The 17,933-nt window shown below is 45.7% G+C and overlaps 1 protein-coding gene across 1 annotated transcript in view; it reads left to right on the top strand.

Moving 5' to 3' along the window:
- The first annotated feature begins 552 nt into the window (after positions 1-552).
- Positions 553-17,933, top strand: part of TGFBI (transforming growth factor beta induced) — a 48,240-nt gene continuing 30,859 nt past the window's right edge. The window contains exons 1-2 of the mRNA XM_075900435.2: positions 553-720; positions 7,848-7,946. Coding sequence (XP_075756550.1) covers positions 599-720; positions 7,848-7,946 — 221 coding nt within the window. The 5' untranslated portion in view covers positions 553-598. The remainder of the gene's footprint in view (positions 721-7,847; positions 7,947-17,933) is intronic.

Genomic DNA, 17,933 nt, shown 5'->3' with positions numbered 1-17,933 from the left:
GCTATATTTCTATTGCTGCAGATCTGCCACGCTGTCCCCAACCGGCTCCTTTATTCCCTTCATTTCTCTCCCTCCTTCCTCCTGCTTCCCTCCAGCCCCACAGTAAGGGGGCAGGCTGGGTGGCCAGAGCAGAAAGGGTCACAGGCTTGGGAGGAAGAGCAGGTTGGGGGAAGGTGGGACTGAGGCGGGAGGAGGAGGAGAGTGGGGGAACTAGATCGACCCCCCCCCCCTTTTCCCTGGCTTGGGGGAGTCCTGCTCCCTCTTATGCGGCTGCTGCGGGACGCCCCCGCTCGGGTTTCACAGCGCTGCTGGGGGCAGGGTGAGAAGAGGGGCGGGCGCATGCCGCAGCAGCCAGATGTGGGGGGGGGGGGGCGGCTGCAGGCAAAGGGCGCCGTAAGGGCAGACCCCCGCTCCCTCCTGCGGACGTCGGGGGGGGGGGGGGCGGAGAAGAGGGGGCAGCTTGTGTCCCGGGGGCAACGCGCTCCCATTGCCCGGCCCGGCCGTCCCCGCCCCCTGCCCAGCCTCGCTCCGTCCCCTATTTAGCCGCGGCCGGGCGCTCCGTCGGGGTCTCACTCGCCCAGCCTCTGCCCGCGGCGCTATGGAGCCCGGCGTGCTGCTGCTGGCGCTGGCCGCGGCTCTGGGGCTGAGCCTGTGCGGCGCGGCCCGGTCCCCCTACCAGCAGGTCCTGCAGCACAGCCGGCTGCGCGGCCGGCAGCACGGGTAAGGCGCCGACCCGGGCTGCGCAGCGAGGCGGGGACCCGTGTCCGCGGGGGAGCGGGAGGGTCCCCGGGCTCCGCCAGACGGAGCTGGGTGGGAGTGAGGCTCGTTCGTGGATGATTCAAGCCCGCGGGGCCGGTGCAGCCGCCAGGTGCAGGGAGCTGCTGTAAGGCGAGGAGAGAGACTCTCACCCCCCCCCCCCCCCCCCCGGTTTGCAGGTCCTCGCTTAGATGTTTAGTCTGCGGGGTTTTGTTTGCATTGGTACCGGGACAGTCAGACGCAGAACGGCACAAGCAAGGCGCTGCTGCCTGTCAGCAGGACTGTCAGCAGGGGGGTGTGCAGGCCCATACGCAGCCTTTCACAAGGGGGGAGTGTGTGGATGGTCACCCCTTTTGAAACTGTAAGTGCTCTAGGAGGAATGCAGCTGTTACAACCTGGAATAATGGCAGAGGGCACCACAATTCAGCTTAACTCCAGTGTGAAGTGGGGCAGGAACTTAAGAGGGGGTGATGAGGCCCCTAAGGCTTTTCCACCCCCTAGCTGCAGCTGGGAGCACAGTTCTGGCTGGCAGTTGGGACCCTGGGCATGGGGCTGGCAGCAGAAGCCTCTGATGTTGGGGGCTCAGACTGAGACGCCAGCATGTGGGACCAGCAGCAGAGGCCCCCGGCGTGCAGGACTAGAACCAGGACCCCAGCACCTGAGGCTGGCAGCAGAGTCCCTACTGTGCAGGGCAGCAGTCAGGTGTATGGAGCCAGCAGCAGAAGTCCTGGCATGTGGGGCTGATAGCTGGGACCCCAGGTCCTCAGCTGGGAGTCCAAGGATGCTGCAGCATCCCTGCTCCCCAAATCCCCACATCTATGCCAGTATGGTGAACTTCAGAATACTGGAGGATGTACTGTGGTCACATATGGCCGAGTTTAGTCTTTCTGGGCCTTGAAGAAGGAAAGAATTTGTTGGAAAGTATTGACCTTGATGGCATTTCAGTGAGAAAACAACAAATTCCATAGTTTTAAAGCCTGCTGCATTTCCCACCTAATGTATCTCTGAGGTTTTATTGATGGCTGTAATGTAAGGCATCCTGAGCAGCATGGACAAAAAGTGCTTACATAAAAGCAAAGTTCTATGGTTGCTGTTATTCTGAACAAATGTTTGCAAAATGAATAACTACATATTGTTGAAATGTAAATAGTAGTGAGAGTGTGTCAAAGTAAAATTAACAACAGATTTGATGCCCCTTTTAGTGCCTTTGTATTGCATGGTCCCTTTAGACCAGTTTACAATTTAATATTTATCAATCATTCCTAAAATAATTTCTATTTAGACTGTCCCTTCATGGCAAGGGCTTTATCATCAACTTTTGTTTATAAAGACCCCGGCTCAGGTCTGATTCTAGACTGCTGGCTCCTTGGGGCAAGAACAATCTTAATGTTTGATTGTTGGCAGGCACAAATATATTATCCACACTTAATGTTATATAAAACCAAGACTACAGGACCTAGACAAAAATGAGGAAGAGAAGATGTTGGGAGTGAATTTTATAACATGGAGCATTTGTATGAAGTTTTAATTTGTCTGCAAAACATCAAACTGTAAGAGTTAAGATGTCTCCAAGGCTATTTCTGGATTAATTTTAAGTTTACATACCCTGCAGTAAAGTCAGACACATTTTAAAATACTTTTTTCCTAATCAACTGGAGTTCTTTAAGTGAATACTTCCTAAAGAGCATCCAAAAATGTATGTAGAAATCTTCTCCTCGATTGGAAACACGTTATTAGGAACATAGTCCTGATGCTGGTTCTGTTGACATTGATGTATTGTTCTCACTAACTGACATCTGTAAAAAAGTCTCGGCCATGTTAATCTGTTGTGAAATCTGTAGTTAAGAGACACTATAAGGTAGAAGGGGGGTGAGAGCCAAAACCACAAAGAAATATTGCAATCAACATGTTGCCTTGGAAACTAGATCAGCTGTTGTAAAAACAGCATGTTAGCTTGTGTTCAATGAGACATAGAACCTTAATAGATGAGTTCTGGAGGCTATTGCCTGCCTTACGTAGTTGATATGCAATGTAGACCTCCACATACATATGCCTTGAAATTAAAATAGCCAAATTTTATCAAAGCCTTTAATCTTAAAGTGTGCAAATTGGGCTGTGGAGCTGTTCTCCCAGTTCCCTTACCCTCCTCCCCTGGCCAGCCAGGGCCAGATAATGCACACTCTGGCAGGGACTTCTGTAACAGCAACCCAGAGCCCCAGGCTAAGAGACCTCGCAAAAAGATCAGGAGTTTTGGTGATCTGAAGATATTTTTGAGGAAGGCCCAGGACTGCAGCCCCTAAAGGCACTTCCTTAATCAGGCCCTGGTTATGAGGATCACTGAAAGCACAGAACAGTGATTTTTTTTCTTTCCTGGGACATGAGCTGAACCTGCATGACACTATATTGATAAAGCAGCTGCATGTTGCTTCAGAATTTTCTCTTAAAAAGGATAATTGGTTAATATGAAAGCAGCACTCAAGAGTGCAAAGTATTTCTTCAGCAGCCTCTTAAACAAGTAAGAGACCATTCCCAAGGAAGCAAAAGAAACGCTCAAACTAGTTCTCTGGTAGCCAGCTACGTAAAGGATGAATCCTGGAGGGCTTATGCCCTACCGATCAAATGGACGCTGTAATCAAGGAGCAATGTGGTTGGCATGCATTAGTAATCCGATTTGCTCACTGCAGTACAAGGTAGGCTGAGTCAGATGGTTGGGGAATGTCGGTGAGTTGTACTTGTGGGGCTGGCTCCTCCCCTCGTGTTCATTGGCATAGTGGCATTGAAGTCAGTGTGGCAGGGCCAAGTTATACCAGCTGAAGAGCAGACAGTCTGAGTTCGCTTTTAATGTTCTCCCCTGCATTCCTACCATTTGGCAAAGTGAAAGGAATGCTTTCAAGCAGTTTTTATTGGAAATGACAGCAGTGATGAAAATTGTGATCTCAGTTCTGCGAGGCACTAAGAGCCCTCAACTTCCATGGACTTCTGTGGGTGGCAGAAGTGCCTGGCACCTGGCAGGACTAGGTCCTATCTCTACAGATGTATGGTGCAGCGAGATGAACAAAGACTTACTAAAGAAAAGCCAAGCTCCCACTAATTCATACTAATGACTGGGAGACCAACCATTGTGGAGAACTGAGTTCTTGCGCAATAGTGAAAATATGCAGCACACAGGTGAGGGAGGATGAATCCACACCAGACCACAGAATCTCCTGTGTTAAGCCTGACAAGTAAGCATTGTTTAGAATTCCTCAGAGCACATGTGCAAACAAGGCCATAGAATATTTTGTCTGAGTAACATGAGACCACTGTGATTTGTCCTCCCCCACCTCCACACACACACTAGGTTTGTGGCTCTGTGAATTAAAACTCAGCTGATTCCTGTAAGATGCAGAGCACTCTAGGGAAAGATGCTGACTCTCAGGCTATGTCTACACTGCAGGGTTTTTGCGCAAGAAGTTTTTTGCAGAAGAATTCTTGCGCAAAAACTTCTTGCGTAAAAGCATGTCCACACCTCAAAGCGCATCGCTTTTGCACAAGAGAGCATCCACACTGCATGGACACTCTTGCGCAAGAAAGATCTGATGGTCATTCACAGAATGGCCATCAGAGCACCTGTGCTTTTTCGGATGGGTTTTATTTGCACAAGAAACCCCTGCAGAGCATCCACACATGCCTTTTTGTGCAACAGCAGTAGCCTTGTAGAAGGAGGTTTATCTACACCACAAAAAGACCTCCGTTCTGCTGTTTTACTGTCAATTTACTTGCGCAAAAGTGCGCTTGAGTTGTGGACGCTCTTCAGGTTTTTGTGCAAAAACCTTGTACAGTAAAACTCTGATGGTCCGGCATCTGATGGTCCGGCACTCCTGATGGTCTGGCACCATCAGGAACCCGGAAGTGCTCCGGGCAGCCGGACCTTGGAGGTGCTCTGCCCCCAGCTTCCCCAATTCAGCCGCTACTAAAACTGACCAGCGGCTGAATCGGGGAAGCCGGAGGCAGAGCAGCTGGAGTGCTGCCGGGTAGGTACCATAGTGCTGCCCCTCGGGGCTGCGGGACCAACCCGGCAGCACCCCAGGTGTCCCCGATTCAGCCGCTGCTGAAACTGACCAGCGGCTGACTCCAGGAAGCCCAAGGCAGAGCTGCTCTGCCCCGGCTTCCTGGAATCAGCCCCTGATCAGTTTCAGCAGCAGCTGACTTGGGTACTCCTGGGACAGAGCAGCTGGGGTGCTGCTGAGTTGGTCCAACCTGGCAACGCCTCAGCTGCTCTGTCCCAGGTGTCCCGATTCAGCTGCTGTTGAAACTGATCAGGGGCTGACTCCAGGAAGCACAGGACAGAGCAGCTCTGTCTCGGGCTTCCTGGAGTCAGCCACTGATCAGTATCAGCAGCAGCTGACTTGGGGACACCTGGGACAGAGCAGCTGGGGTGCTGCTGGGTTGGTCCAGTAGCGCCGAGGAGCTTCCAAGTAGCTTCCAAGTGTCCGAGCTCCACAGAGGCTGCTCCAGCAACCTGCCTGCTCCTCCAGCGCTGCTGCCTGTGATACAGAGGCAGCAGCGGGGTGGGGCCAGGTGGCTCTGCAGGATTTGGTGCTCATGGGGAGTTGGCAATTAAACTGGTTCACCCCGAACACTGGTTCCCACCTGTCCTCTGCACTGCTGCCCCTGTGAGAGGCAGTCAGCGGGGGTACATGTAGTCGTTCGTATTAACATATAAGCCCAGGTTCATTGATTAATCGTTTAAACAACTAACATCCTTAATCCAGACCAGTGTTTCTCCAAGTGTTCCATGGTCCCGTTTTGGGAAAGCTACTAGCGGCCTTTGTTGCTTTGTTTATCTAAAGGGTCTGTAGCCACGGAGCCTAGTGACTTTCATTGACTCTAGTGCGCCGTTTCCAGCCATGAGAAGCTGCCGGAAGCAGCGGCCTGCAGAACACTTTGAGAAATACTGATCCAGACTATGGAAAAGTCACTGTGTTGAAACACTAGCACAAGTTCATTATTAGCAATATAACAATTCTATTTTCACATACAAAATAGTTCTAGTCTGATCTACCGCTAATTACCCTGATATATTTTATTTTAAACATAGTTTATCTTTTTGGTTACATTTTTTTAAATATCTTCACCTTGTTTGTCGTCTCTATCAAGTCTTTATCCAGAGCTTATTTTTTCCTAATGAGTAGGTGTCCAGAGTAGAAACTAGGGTTGTAAAATCCCATTTAATTGGTTAACAGATTAACCAGGATGTTTAACCAGTTCACTGATTAAAGGCGGGCCTGGCCTGGAGCAGCTCCTGTCTGCGATGCACCCAGGCCTGCCACAGCCAGGGGATGCTCCAGCTAGTCTGGAGCACTTCTGTCCATGGTTGGCCCTGCAGGGCTGGAGCACCCGCCCGTGGCCGGCGAGGAGTTGGTCCAGCTCCCATTGGTTAACCAGAACCAGTAAGCATCACCCATTAAGAGTGGTGTTCAGGGCCGGCTTTAGGAAGTGCGGGGCCCAATTCAAACAGTTTCAACGGGGCCCTGGCAGCCAGAATTTTTTTGTTGAGCAAAAAAACAACAACAACAAACACCGCAGGGAAACCTCTATGCTCGACTCACCCCTCTGGGTGAGTTGACTCCTCCTCCGGGGCCAATGCACCCTCCCGCAGCGTGCCCGGCATGCCACAGAGCTGTGGGAGGGGAGCAGCCAGTGCACTTCTGGAACCCTCGGAAGTGGCGCGAAGCTGCAGGCAGGACCGGTTGGTGACCACGGCTTTAGGGCGCGGGGCCCGATTCAGGGGAATCGGTGGAATTGGCCTAAAGCTGGCCCTGGTGGTGTTAATCGGTTAACTTTTCACACACCTAGTAGAGACTAGGGATGTAAACATGTGGTTAAGAATGTAACCGTATAACTTCTAAAACTTCATAATGGATGCACACACCTTGGGCTCTGCGGTATAAAGCTTAAATAAGCCCTGCTTCCAGGGGGGAAAGCTCTGTTGCCAGCCCTGCTCCCGCAGAGGCTTCACTGTGGGGTCTGCAGCCAGCTCCCTGCAATCAGTCAACAGCCCCTGCCGGCTCCTCTCCTGGGGAGTCAATATGTCACTTGCAGCAGAGAAGGGGCAGGTAGGCCCACCACAGACACGGGCTGCTCCAGGGGATCCTGCGAGGCTGGAACAGCTTTCTACCCAGGATGGGCAGAGAACTGCTCCAGCCCTACTGGTTAACCAGCACCAGTAAGCCTAACTCATTCTAACAGTGTTTCTTAAACTTTTTGAGTCCACGGAACATGAAACGATAATCATTTTTTATGCAGAACACCTATGAAAATTTTTTTTCAAAAAAAAAAAATTGTTGTTAGACAAAAAAAGACAGAAGCAAAGAAGAGGTTGCGGCACACCTGCGAGTTGTTCATGGAACACCAGTGTTCTGCGGAACAGAATTTAAGAAACACTGCATTATAACCTATTACAGTAGACTTCCGATAATCCAGAGCCTATGGGACCTAGGTGGTGCCGGATTATCAGATATGCCGGACTATCAGGAGGTACTATAAGCTGGTTATATACATACTGTATACATTATATACTGTATATAAAGTGTTCTTAACCCTTTTTATTGTACATACTGTATACAGTATATTGTAATATTTTAGTTTTTTAAGCCTTTTTTACCTTTTTGCTCAGTCAGCTGCCGCCGCTGTTACCTTGTGGCTCATTTTTTGCTGAAGCTCACTTACTAGGCTCTTGCCATTTTGATGCCGGACTATCAGGAGTGCCGGACTATTGGATGCCGGACTATTGGAGGTTTACTGTAGAAACATGATGTAACTGTCACTTTATCTGTCATTTTTTATTTCTAGGATGTGTGAAAAAGGTCAGGGTTTTGGACTCAGCAAAGAAAACATCCTGGCTCGATGAAAAGCGAGCTCTTTCTCAGTTTAGTTTAATTTTTAGCAGTCCTCATACATTCTGATCTCTTAGGTAAATTGCAGCTATAAAAGATTCCTTTATAAAAATCAAAGTACTGTTTTCAGATCTATTGTCAATGGGGTAACTCTTATATGTCTGAATGAGGGAATAATTTAAAGTATTTTTTTCTGTCTTTCTTTATATGTAGCCCCAACGTGTGTGCTGTGCAGAAACTTATTGGAACAAACAGGAAATACTACACAAACTGTAAACAGTGGTACCAGAGAAAAGTCTGTGGAAAGTCAACGTAAGTACTTGAGAGGTATCCAGAAATCTAAAAAAAATAAATAAATAAGCTTCAGTATAGATACGTGCATCAGACTTTTTTGGCTCAAAGCAAAGTGTTGTAATGAAAAAGAAACAGCTGTTATTAATCACGCTGGACATTAGATTGCAGGGTAGGGCTTCTTGTTTCTAGGCGCTTCAAAGCAATTCCGTTGAATGCTGATAACAGCATTCACGTTTATTTTTAAGCCGTGCATTTTTAGGAAAGGCACACGTACTTACCAGACATCTTGTCATTTGCCAACGGGAATGCATAGCCAGACACGAAAGACTCTCAAGAGGTGGGAAATCATTGAACATGTAAGGGCACCGATGTGTTAATTTCACTCTTGGTGAGTCAGGCCCACTAATGGGACAAAAGAGGCAATGCCCCTGAGCCTGCCAATTCAAAACAGCCCAGAGCTCCTGGTTGCTCCACCGCTACTGCAGCAGCTGCCAGAGCCCTGAGCTGCACTAAGGGCTGGCTGGAGAGGGGAGTACAGTGTGGTTCGGCGCTGCTTCCCCCTCCCCCCAGTAGTAAATAGAAACACAGGGAGCCTTCTTATTTTTTATGCATTAGACATTGAGTCGTCAGCATTCATTTGCTTCCAAATAAACCTTTGTGCCTCATGATTTCCTATCTGTAAAATGTTGATCGTGATCCTCTAGCACTTCAATACGTTAAGGGTGGAAAGTGCTCTATAAATCCAAAGCCCATTTAGTTATAGATTGAGAGAGATTTTTCTGTACTTACAGTGTTTTCAGTGCTGCAATGAAGTATGTACAGGAACAAGTACCTAACTGTGCCTCTCTCAGGCCTAGGCCCTGTGTTGCTTTTCTATAAAGAAGCAGCTCAAGGATGATGGGTATCGGGAACAACATAAAATGCATTTATATATACAGATAGTTCGGTGGAGGATAAAAACCAAAGTGAGAAGGGGGGTGGATTTCAGTTTACGACAAGTTCTTTGAGGACTGCAGGAAAAATTAAGCATTCAGATCAGTTCTATGCCCAAACCTCCAAATATTTATATTTGAGCAATTGTTACAGAGAGTAATCTGTGCAACCAGCCTCAGCACATCCTTCTGGAAGGTGCAGTCTTCAAATAATTAAGAATGTGTATGCCATGCTTTCTGCTAGGAATGTCGGTGGTTAACCGATTAGCATCACCGATTAGTTACTAGGCTGCTCCAGCCCGGCTGGGCCCATCACACTGCGAGAGAGAGGCCATTCCACCCCAGACAGGACCCCCACTGCCCTCCCACTTTTAAGCAGTTAACCAGTTAAACATTAATGTTTACTGGTTACCTGATTAAACAACTTAAACCCAATGTAAAATTCTGCTGCCAGACATGAGATAAAGTCTGCCCATCTTCCAAGAGACATAAGATTATGCAAGTCTCTGAAAGTTGGAATATGGGGATCTAAGGTAGCTTCATAAGCTTCTGGAAGATAGAAGCTAGTTGGAAGGTTTTATGTGAGCTAGTTTTGTTTTCAAGCACCAATGTTAAACAAAAGTTCCCATGCTAATTTAAAATAAATGCAAGAGTTGAAATGAAAGGATTAGCAACTTCTACTGGACTAAGATTATATGTAGAAATCACTTAGTCAAGAGCTCTGACGTCAAATCGCCCAGATGTTTATGGAATGATTGGAAAAAAATTTACTTCTCAGTCCAGTACAAAACTAACTATTTTGGCATGTCTTCGCTGTCTCTTGAACTTAAATGAAATAAACTCTTTCTTTGCTAGATAGCAAACTGAGAGCCCTTTCACTGCGTCATCATGAATGAACAAACCAGAGTTTTAAGTTGGCTTCTAAATAAAACAAACAGTAGCTTAGTTCAACTGGATGTACTGAGCCTCATGTTTGGTCCCCTGTGTTAATTGTATAGAGAAGAGGTAGGAAGTCCAGAAATTGCCACTTAGCACACTTTCTGAACTTTCAGCACACTTCATTCATTTGATTCATCTCAAAGGAGTGGATTCCTTACTCTTTACGTGGAGATCCTGTAATTCATTAAAACCTGAGGACTAGATTATATTTTCAGTGTGATAAAGTAATCTCAAATGGCTTCGCTCACCTATGCCAAAACATTTACTGCAACCAGAGGCTAAAATAATGCAACCTCTCTCTCCCCCAAACCCCCCAAACTCCTCCCCCCCAAGATAACAGCAAAACCTCAGGAGGAGCAAATCTAGATGACTCTGTGGATTAGTGGTGCTACAGCCCCGCACACAGGCAGTATGCCATCTTAAAGGGGTCAATCACCATGAGCATCTGACAGCTATGTAGAGATCTTTGTGAAAAGAGTTTGATTGGAGCCACATTCCAAATAGGTGAGTCTTTGTGTCACATAAACCACTATCCTATTTGATGCTGTTGGCAATTTTAGCAAAAACCAAATTCTGAGGGCCAGATTGTGCCACATATGCCTGCCGATGAGCTCTTATTCCAGTGAGTAGTCACATTTGAAGGAAATTAAACCACTCATGGAAGTGTGGGGTCACCAGTGCAAGTATTAATGCATCACCACAAGAGGTTTCAAAGTTGACATGTAATGCCTACTAGGAACACAGAAATCTAGCACGTTGCTATTAAAGTTTCAAAGTATGAATTCACATGAGTCACCAGTACCTCTGGGAGGTGAAGACAAACATGGATGTCTTCAACATTTGAATGAACAATAAATTGAGACCCCAGAAACATTAGCAAAACTCTATTCATTGAGTTTGAGAGCTCTCCAAAAAGGCATTGCAGTAAATGATAGCTGAGCATACCATCTCCAAAGGGTTTCCCTGACGATCCATTAACTGCAGAACACGTGCACCGTAAGGCCTAGTCTACACTATGCTCCCCCCCTCCAGTCAATCTAAGCTAGACAATGTCAGCTACACAAAAATAGGATAGCTGAAGTCAACGTACTTACCATGGTGTTTTCAATGCAGTAAGGTCGGCAGGGGCTGGTCTTCTGTCAACTCCAGCTACTCTTCTTGTCCTGGTGGAGTACCAGAGTCGATGGAAGTGCAACTAGGGTGGTAGTGTAGACATGAAGATAAGCCCTAAGGGTATGTCTACACTACCACCCTAGTTCGAACTACGGTGGTAATGTAGTCAACTGGAGTTGCAAATGAAGCCCGGGATTTGAATTTCCTGGGCTTCATTTGCATGTTGCCAGGCGCCGCCATTTTTAAATGTCCGCTAGTTCGGACTCCGTGCCCGCGGCTACACGCGGCACGAACTAGGTAGTTCGGACTAGGCTTCCTATTCCACGAGGAGTACAGGTAGTTTGGAATAGGAAGCCTAGTCCGAACTACTTAGTTCATGCCGCGTGTAGCCGCGGGCACGGAGTCCGAACTAGTGGACATTTAAAAATGGCTGCGCCTGGCAACATGCAAATGAAGCCCGGGAAATTCAAATCCCAGGCTTCATTTGCAACTCCGGTTGACTACATTACCACCCTAGTTCAAACTAGGGTGGTAGTGTAGACATACCCTAAGATACAGAACATCTTTAAGGACACTGCAGCAACTGGGCAGGAAAAAACTGCATATTTTAAGGCCATATTACATGGCTCTTATTAAACTAACATGACTTAGCAGCACTTAAACTGTCTTTGATTTTGATGTAACTTGTTTGTGATCACAGGCATTAGGAGATGAGTGGCTGGGTTTTATGGGCAAACTTCCTTTTTTCCACCTACAGCCTGTATGTATTGTTGTAGCTGCAATTCCCAGGGGATAGACTTAGCGTTTATACATATGTTGGTGGAGTAGTTACATCCCTGAACAATACACATTGTTCCTGAACATAATTGCAGGCACAAAAGGGGAATCCAGATACATTAATGGTTTAAAACACAGGAGTAGTACTATGATAGGATCCATTTGTGCAAATGCTAATGTGGGTTCATAGAATCATAGAATACTAGGACTGGAAGGGACCTCGAGAGGTCATCGAGTCCAGTCCCCTGCCCTCATGGCAGGATCAAATACTGTCTAGACCATCTCTGATAGACATTTATCTAACCTAATCTTAAATATCTCCACAGATGGGGATTCCACAACCTCCCTGGGCAATTTATTGCAGTGTTTAACCACCCTGACAGTTAGGAACTTTTTCCTAATGTCCAATCTAAACCTCCCTTGCTGCAGTTTAAGCCCATTGCTTCTTGTTCTATCCTCAGAGGCCAAGATGAACAAGTTTTCTCCCTTCTCCTTATGACACTCTTTTAGATACCTGAAAACGGCTATCATGTCCCCTCTCAGTCATCTCTTTTCTAAACTAAACAAACCCAATTCTTTCAGCCTTCCTTCATAGGTCATGTTCTCTAGACTTTTAATCATTCTTGTTGCTCTTCTCTGGACCCTCTCCAATTTCTCCATCTTTCTTGAAATGCGGTGCCCAGAACTGAACACAATACTCCAATTGAGGCCTAACCAGCACAGAGTAGAGCGGAAGAATGACTTCTCATGTCTTGCTCACAACATACCTGTTAATGCATCCCAGAATCATGTTTGCTTTTTTTGCAACAGCATCACTTTTTTTTTGCTGACTCATAATCAGCTTGTGGTCCACTATAACCTCTGGATCCCTTTCTGCCATACTCCTTCCTAGACAGTCACATCCCATTCTGTATGTGTGAAACTGATTGTTCCTTCCTAAATGGAGCACTTTGCATTTGTCTTTATTAAACTTCATCCTGTTTACCTCAGACCATTTCTCCTATTTGTCCCGGTCATTTTGAATTATGATCCTATCCTCCAGAGGAGTCGCAACCCCTCCCAGCTTGGAATCATCTGCAAACTTAATAAGCGTACTTTCTATGCCAATATCTAAATTGTTGATGAAGATATTGAAGAGAGCCGGTCCCAAAACAGACCCCCTGCGGAACCCCACTAGTTATACCTTTCCAGCAGGATTGTGAACCATTAAGAACTACTCTCTGAGTACGGTTATCCAGCCAGTTATGCACCCACCTTATAGTAGCCCCATCTAACTTGTATTAGATGGGGTTGTCTCATAGTTATCAACAGACTGCTTATGGTAGGGGACACACGCCTGCTAGTAAGTTCTTACAGGCTTATACCCTTAAGTCATTTTCCACCATTGCTGTGAAATATTTGAGCATATGTGTAATATATTGTGTCTGATGAATAAAACTGGACAGTTCAACAGATGGCTCAAATGTGGCTCCAGCCTTCTTGACTGCGTTGTTGGTGTTCTGTTCTTTGCTAAAGAGTTGGATTGTGCTTTTTGGAAGAAATTAGATGGTCTGGGATAAAACAGTGAGCAAGATGTCTGATATTGTTTTGACATAATGAGCAAGATCTTTGCTTTAGTAATTATACAATTTTCCACTTTCAGTTACATAGTTAATACTAAGGCAAAGGGATATTTTATTTATCTATCTGTATTTATATTTTCCGAAATCCAATGGCAGCACTATTGGATCCTTATGCTTTTGGAATCCTGAGCATAACAGAACAGTAAGAAGTTTAGTCAAGAACAAAAAGGTAGCCTTCAAAAATTACTGGTCTTATAAAGCTGCCCCTTCGCACTTTCCTGTGTTCCTGAGCTGAATTAACATTATTCATTTGTCTGATGTGATTTCTCCAGCTCAGGAAAAGAACAAGTCTCTGATTCTGTTTATAAAACAAAACATGTGGGGTTAATTACAGGAAATTATTATAAATGGAACTTTATTTGGTAATGTATGGTTGTGCTTATTTTTATTGCTTTGAAAAATGCACTTAAATTTTAATTTTGGACCCTAACAACACAACAGCAGGAAACAATGGCTAATAAAATATGGAGAAAGCTCGGTGCAAGTTTTACTGCATATTGGATTTTACAGCATAGTCTTTTGAAAATTAAATCAGATTTTAGAACTACAAAGATTTTACTTAAAACTAGTTGACTGGGAGGGCAGGAAATTGTGGTCACAAGGCATTACAGAACGTATGACAAACACTCTTTGTATGAGGGCATTCTGACGGGATTGCTTATTTAACCCGCATAGTTGGCACCAGCCTTGCTGAGATGTAATGATCTGTAACCAATGATCAGACATCATAAACATGCACTGTATTTGGCAAACTCAAGTGCTGTCAAATAGCATACCACTGGCTTGTGCTGTAAATTGCGAAGTATATTTCATGATTTTTGTTGTAAACTATGTAATATATAGCCGTATAAGAACAAAACCTAACTGAATGCTTACACTGTTTATTAACACTCATACAGACTCATACTGGATTATGTTTATTATGGGCAAAATTTTGCCTAAAAAGTACATGTTGCCTTAAATTGGGGGTACATGGATTTAACAGAGGGCAGAATTTGGTTCTCTTTTGGAACCTTCCATTTGCTAGAGATATCTTTAAAAACTCTTACGTTACACTTATCTTTCTGCAGTTTCATCTGCCTAGACATTAACAGTACAGCTACCAACAACTGTTCTATAGATTAGGAGGAGCACTTCTTTTTCACTCTTAAAGGCCAAGTCTACACTGGAGGATAAAGTTGACTTCAGATATGCAACTCCAGCTGTGAGAACTGCATAGCTAGAGTCAGTGGACCTTAAATCAAATTTGTGAGATGGCCCCACTGCAGCCATCCAATCAGTTTTCCTTACTCCTCACAACCCAGTGGAGTACCAGAGTCATTGATGGCACCATTAGCATTTGATTTAGTCTGCCTTTACTAGACCTGGTAAATCAAACCCTGGAAGATCAGTCTGTGGAGTACTGATGTCTGGGTAAGTGTAGACAAGGATAGCCAATGAAGTACTGTTTTAGTGAGGTAGTCATGTTAGTCTATATCTACAAAAACAATGAGGAGTTCTGTGACACCTTAAAGAGTAAGGCTAGGTCTACACTACAGCTGAAGGTTGATTTATGGTACACATTTCCAACTATGTAAAAAATGTAGCTGGAGTCGATGTACCTTAAACCAAGCTTTAGTGTTGTTATCCTCACAGTGGGAGGTCAATGGGAGAAATACTCCCATTGACTTCCTTTATTCCTTGTGAGGAGTAGGAGTTCTGGCATTGACTGGGGTGCCCTCAGCATTTGATTTAGTGAGTCTTTATTAGACTCGCTAAATCAAATGCCAGAAGATCGATCGCCGCAGCATCAGTCTTCATAAGTTAAAAGCAGTCAGCCTGATTTCATGCTCTGAAGCTTAGAATCTGGCTCTGATGGACTGCAAGAGCCAATTTCACAGCCAGAGCTACTTAATACTTTCCTTGCTTGTGGCACCAAGATCCTTAGAGCAAGGGCACATTAGCTGATCTCACCTGCTTACAGGGATAATCTACCCCAGCTAACCTCCCCATGAGGCCTCCTTCAGATAGTCAGGATGTAAACCTTTTGGGGCTTTTATAGATGAAAATCAACAACTTGGCTTGTCCCAGAAGCTAATAGGAATATAGGGGAGGTTCTGGAGAAGAAGGGCTACAGCCTACAGTGTTAATACTTAACAACCCACCTTCTGTACTGACTGAAGTATCTTAGAATGTATTGTGGCACAGGTCTGAGCACCATAGAAAGACCTAAATAGCTATAGCCACACAAATTCCAGGTTGGAGAAGAGGGATGTACAGCATTTTTTACTTTTCCAGCTGATATGGAGCTGGCCACTCTTCAACTGAAGATCAGAACTCTGACCCTGATGGTTGGGATTGATAGCGTGTTCTAGGCTGTCATCCGTTCCATTGGCCAGTAATAATATTTGGTGCCCTCTGATTGGCTGCTGATGGCTAGAACTCTTCTACAGTCCTGATTTGGCCTCCCCAGGGATGTTGTGATGTCAGCAATTTAAAAATTCAGTATGGTCCCTCTCAGAAGTGAAAGAAGAGGGATGGCCCTTACCTGGAAGAGCTGACCATTACATTGGCCAGAGGCAGGAAAGGATGGCAGCAGGTGATGAGACACAACGGGAGAGAGATGAGGGATATGCAGTTTTTTAAAACTGAAAATGGGATAGTGTGGGAAAGCAATTAGGAAATAGATAGCAAGGTGAGAAGACAATGGGCATATTTGGTGCACACAGTGGCTTCTCCAGGCACATTCATCTGGTAAGTGATGCCTTCCAATAGCTGCAAGGCCACCGGCACTATAGGATTCACTCTCGGCAGAGGCAGAAAGTGGTACTGTGGGAGTCACCGCTAGAGCCATTACCTCATTCCAGTTAGTATCTTTGACTGAGGGCCCCAATGGCGTGCTCATTTGTGAGTAAGAGGTTCCAGTTTTTATCTGCCGATACAACTGTCTGTCAGAGGCTGGAGAGGGATGGCAGGAGACAAATCGCTTGATCATTGTCTTCGGTCCACCCTCTCTGGGGCACCTGGTGCTGGCCACTGTCGGCAGACAGGGTGTGTCTAGACTACATGCCTCCTTCGACGGAGGCATGTAGATTAGCCAGATCGGAAGAGGGAAATGAAGCCGCGATTAAAATAATCGCGGCTTCATTTAAATTTAAATGGCTGCCCCGATCTGCCGATCAGCTGTTTGTCGGCAGATCGGGGGAGTCTGGACGCGATGCCCCGACAAAGAAGCCTTTCTTCATCGACACAGGTAAGCCTCGTGAAACCAGGTTTACCTGTGTCGATGAAGAAAGGCTTCTTTGTCGGGGCATCGCGTCCAGACTCCCCCGATATGCCGACAAACAGCTGATCGGCAGATCGGGGCAGCCATTTAAATTTAAATGAAGCCGCGATTATTTTAATCGCGGCTTCATTTCCCTCTTCCGATCTGGCTAATCTACATGCCTCCGTCGAAGGAGGCATGTAGTCTAGACACACCCACAGGATACTGGGCTAGATGGACCTTTGGTCTGACCCAGTACGGCCGTTCTTATGTTCTAACTATACCACCCTCAGCAGCCTTTGGCTTGCTGGGCGCAGCCTCCTTCAGTGTTTTCCTTGAAAGCGTTTAGACCATTTTCTGTGATGCGTATCAGCAGCTTCCTGCTCTGTTGGCTATAGCTCATTAATCTGTAATCAATCTGTAAATAAACCTTTTAATGACGTACATCAGAGCTCAAGAATAGTGATGCTGAGCCTGGGGATGATTTCTGTTTCATCAGCTCCCTGCCTTCGATTACAGTTCTGCGCTGAGGAACTGTCTAGACTTGAGTTAGTTTCTTTGGTGGAAAAAGAGAAATGGAAATTAGGTAGAGTTATGGGGGCAGGGCAAGGGGAGACAAAAGCGTGTGTTACTAATGAACATGGAAAATAGGGTAACTGAGAAGTGGAACTGCAGGGTGTTAGGATCCCAAATAGCCCAAGGAAGTGATTGCTTTAGGCAAATGCTTTCCCGCGTGGAATATATAATGTCTAGACAGTCAGTCTGGATTTGCTTTGTAATGCGGTTAGGAAACAATGACACAGAATTTATTTGCTGCTGTCACAGAAGTGCAGGTATTTGTTTCACTTACTGATGCTTAATAACTCAGAGGAATAATTCTATTTTAAATTCAAGGCATTTTCACTGTTCGTTTGTTTTTAAACAGTGTTCAAATGATGAAGGCTCTGGATTTTCCTTTATTTTGTAACCCGGCTCTCTGAAACTCAGCTCTTGGGGTTGCAATGTCAGACTTACCTCCAGTCCAATTGTACTTTGAAATGCAGGAGTGGGGGAAGAATGTTTTGTAAGAGGGATGCTTGCTTTTCTCCACTGTGGCGACACTAAGATCACATTGTTTTGTCCGCGTCGAACAGCAGAGAAGATAAAGTAAAACAAACCTCTGAGAAAAAACAAATTTGTAAGATTCTGTTTGCATTTCCCCCACCCCTCCTGTTGATATGGACGCACATTTTCTTCAGGGCACAGATCTGAAAACATGTCATCTGCCTTCACTTATTTATTGAACGGTAAACAAATGGCAGTGTCCTAATTATGTAAATCTCTGTAAATCAATGTTACTTGCTTGACTCCAGTGAGGTGAGGATCTGGCTTATTGCTG

This window comes from Pelodiscus sinensis, chromosome 16 (assembly GCF_052426305.1).
Source record: "Pelodiscus sinensis isolate ZL-2025 chromosome 16, ASM5242630v1, whole genome shotgun sequence".
In the NCBI taxonomy this organism is placed as follows: Eukaryota; Metazoa; Chordata; order Testudines; family Trionychidae; genus Pelodiscus; species Pelodiscus sinensis.
The sequence above is the reverse complement of the archived record's forward strand: the minus strand, read 5'-3'. Positions and strand labels throughout refer to the sequence as shown.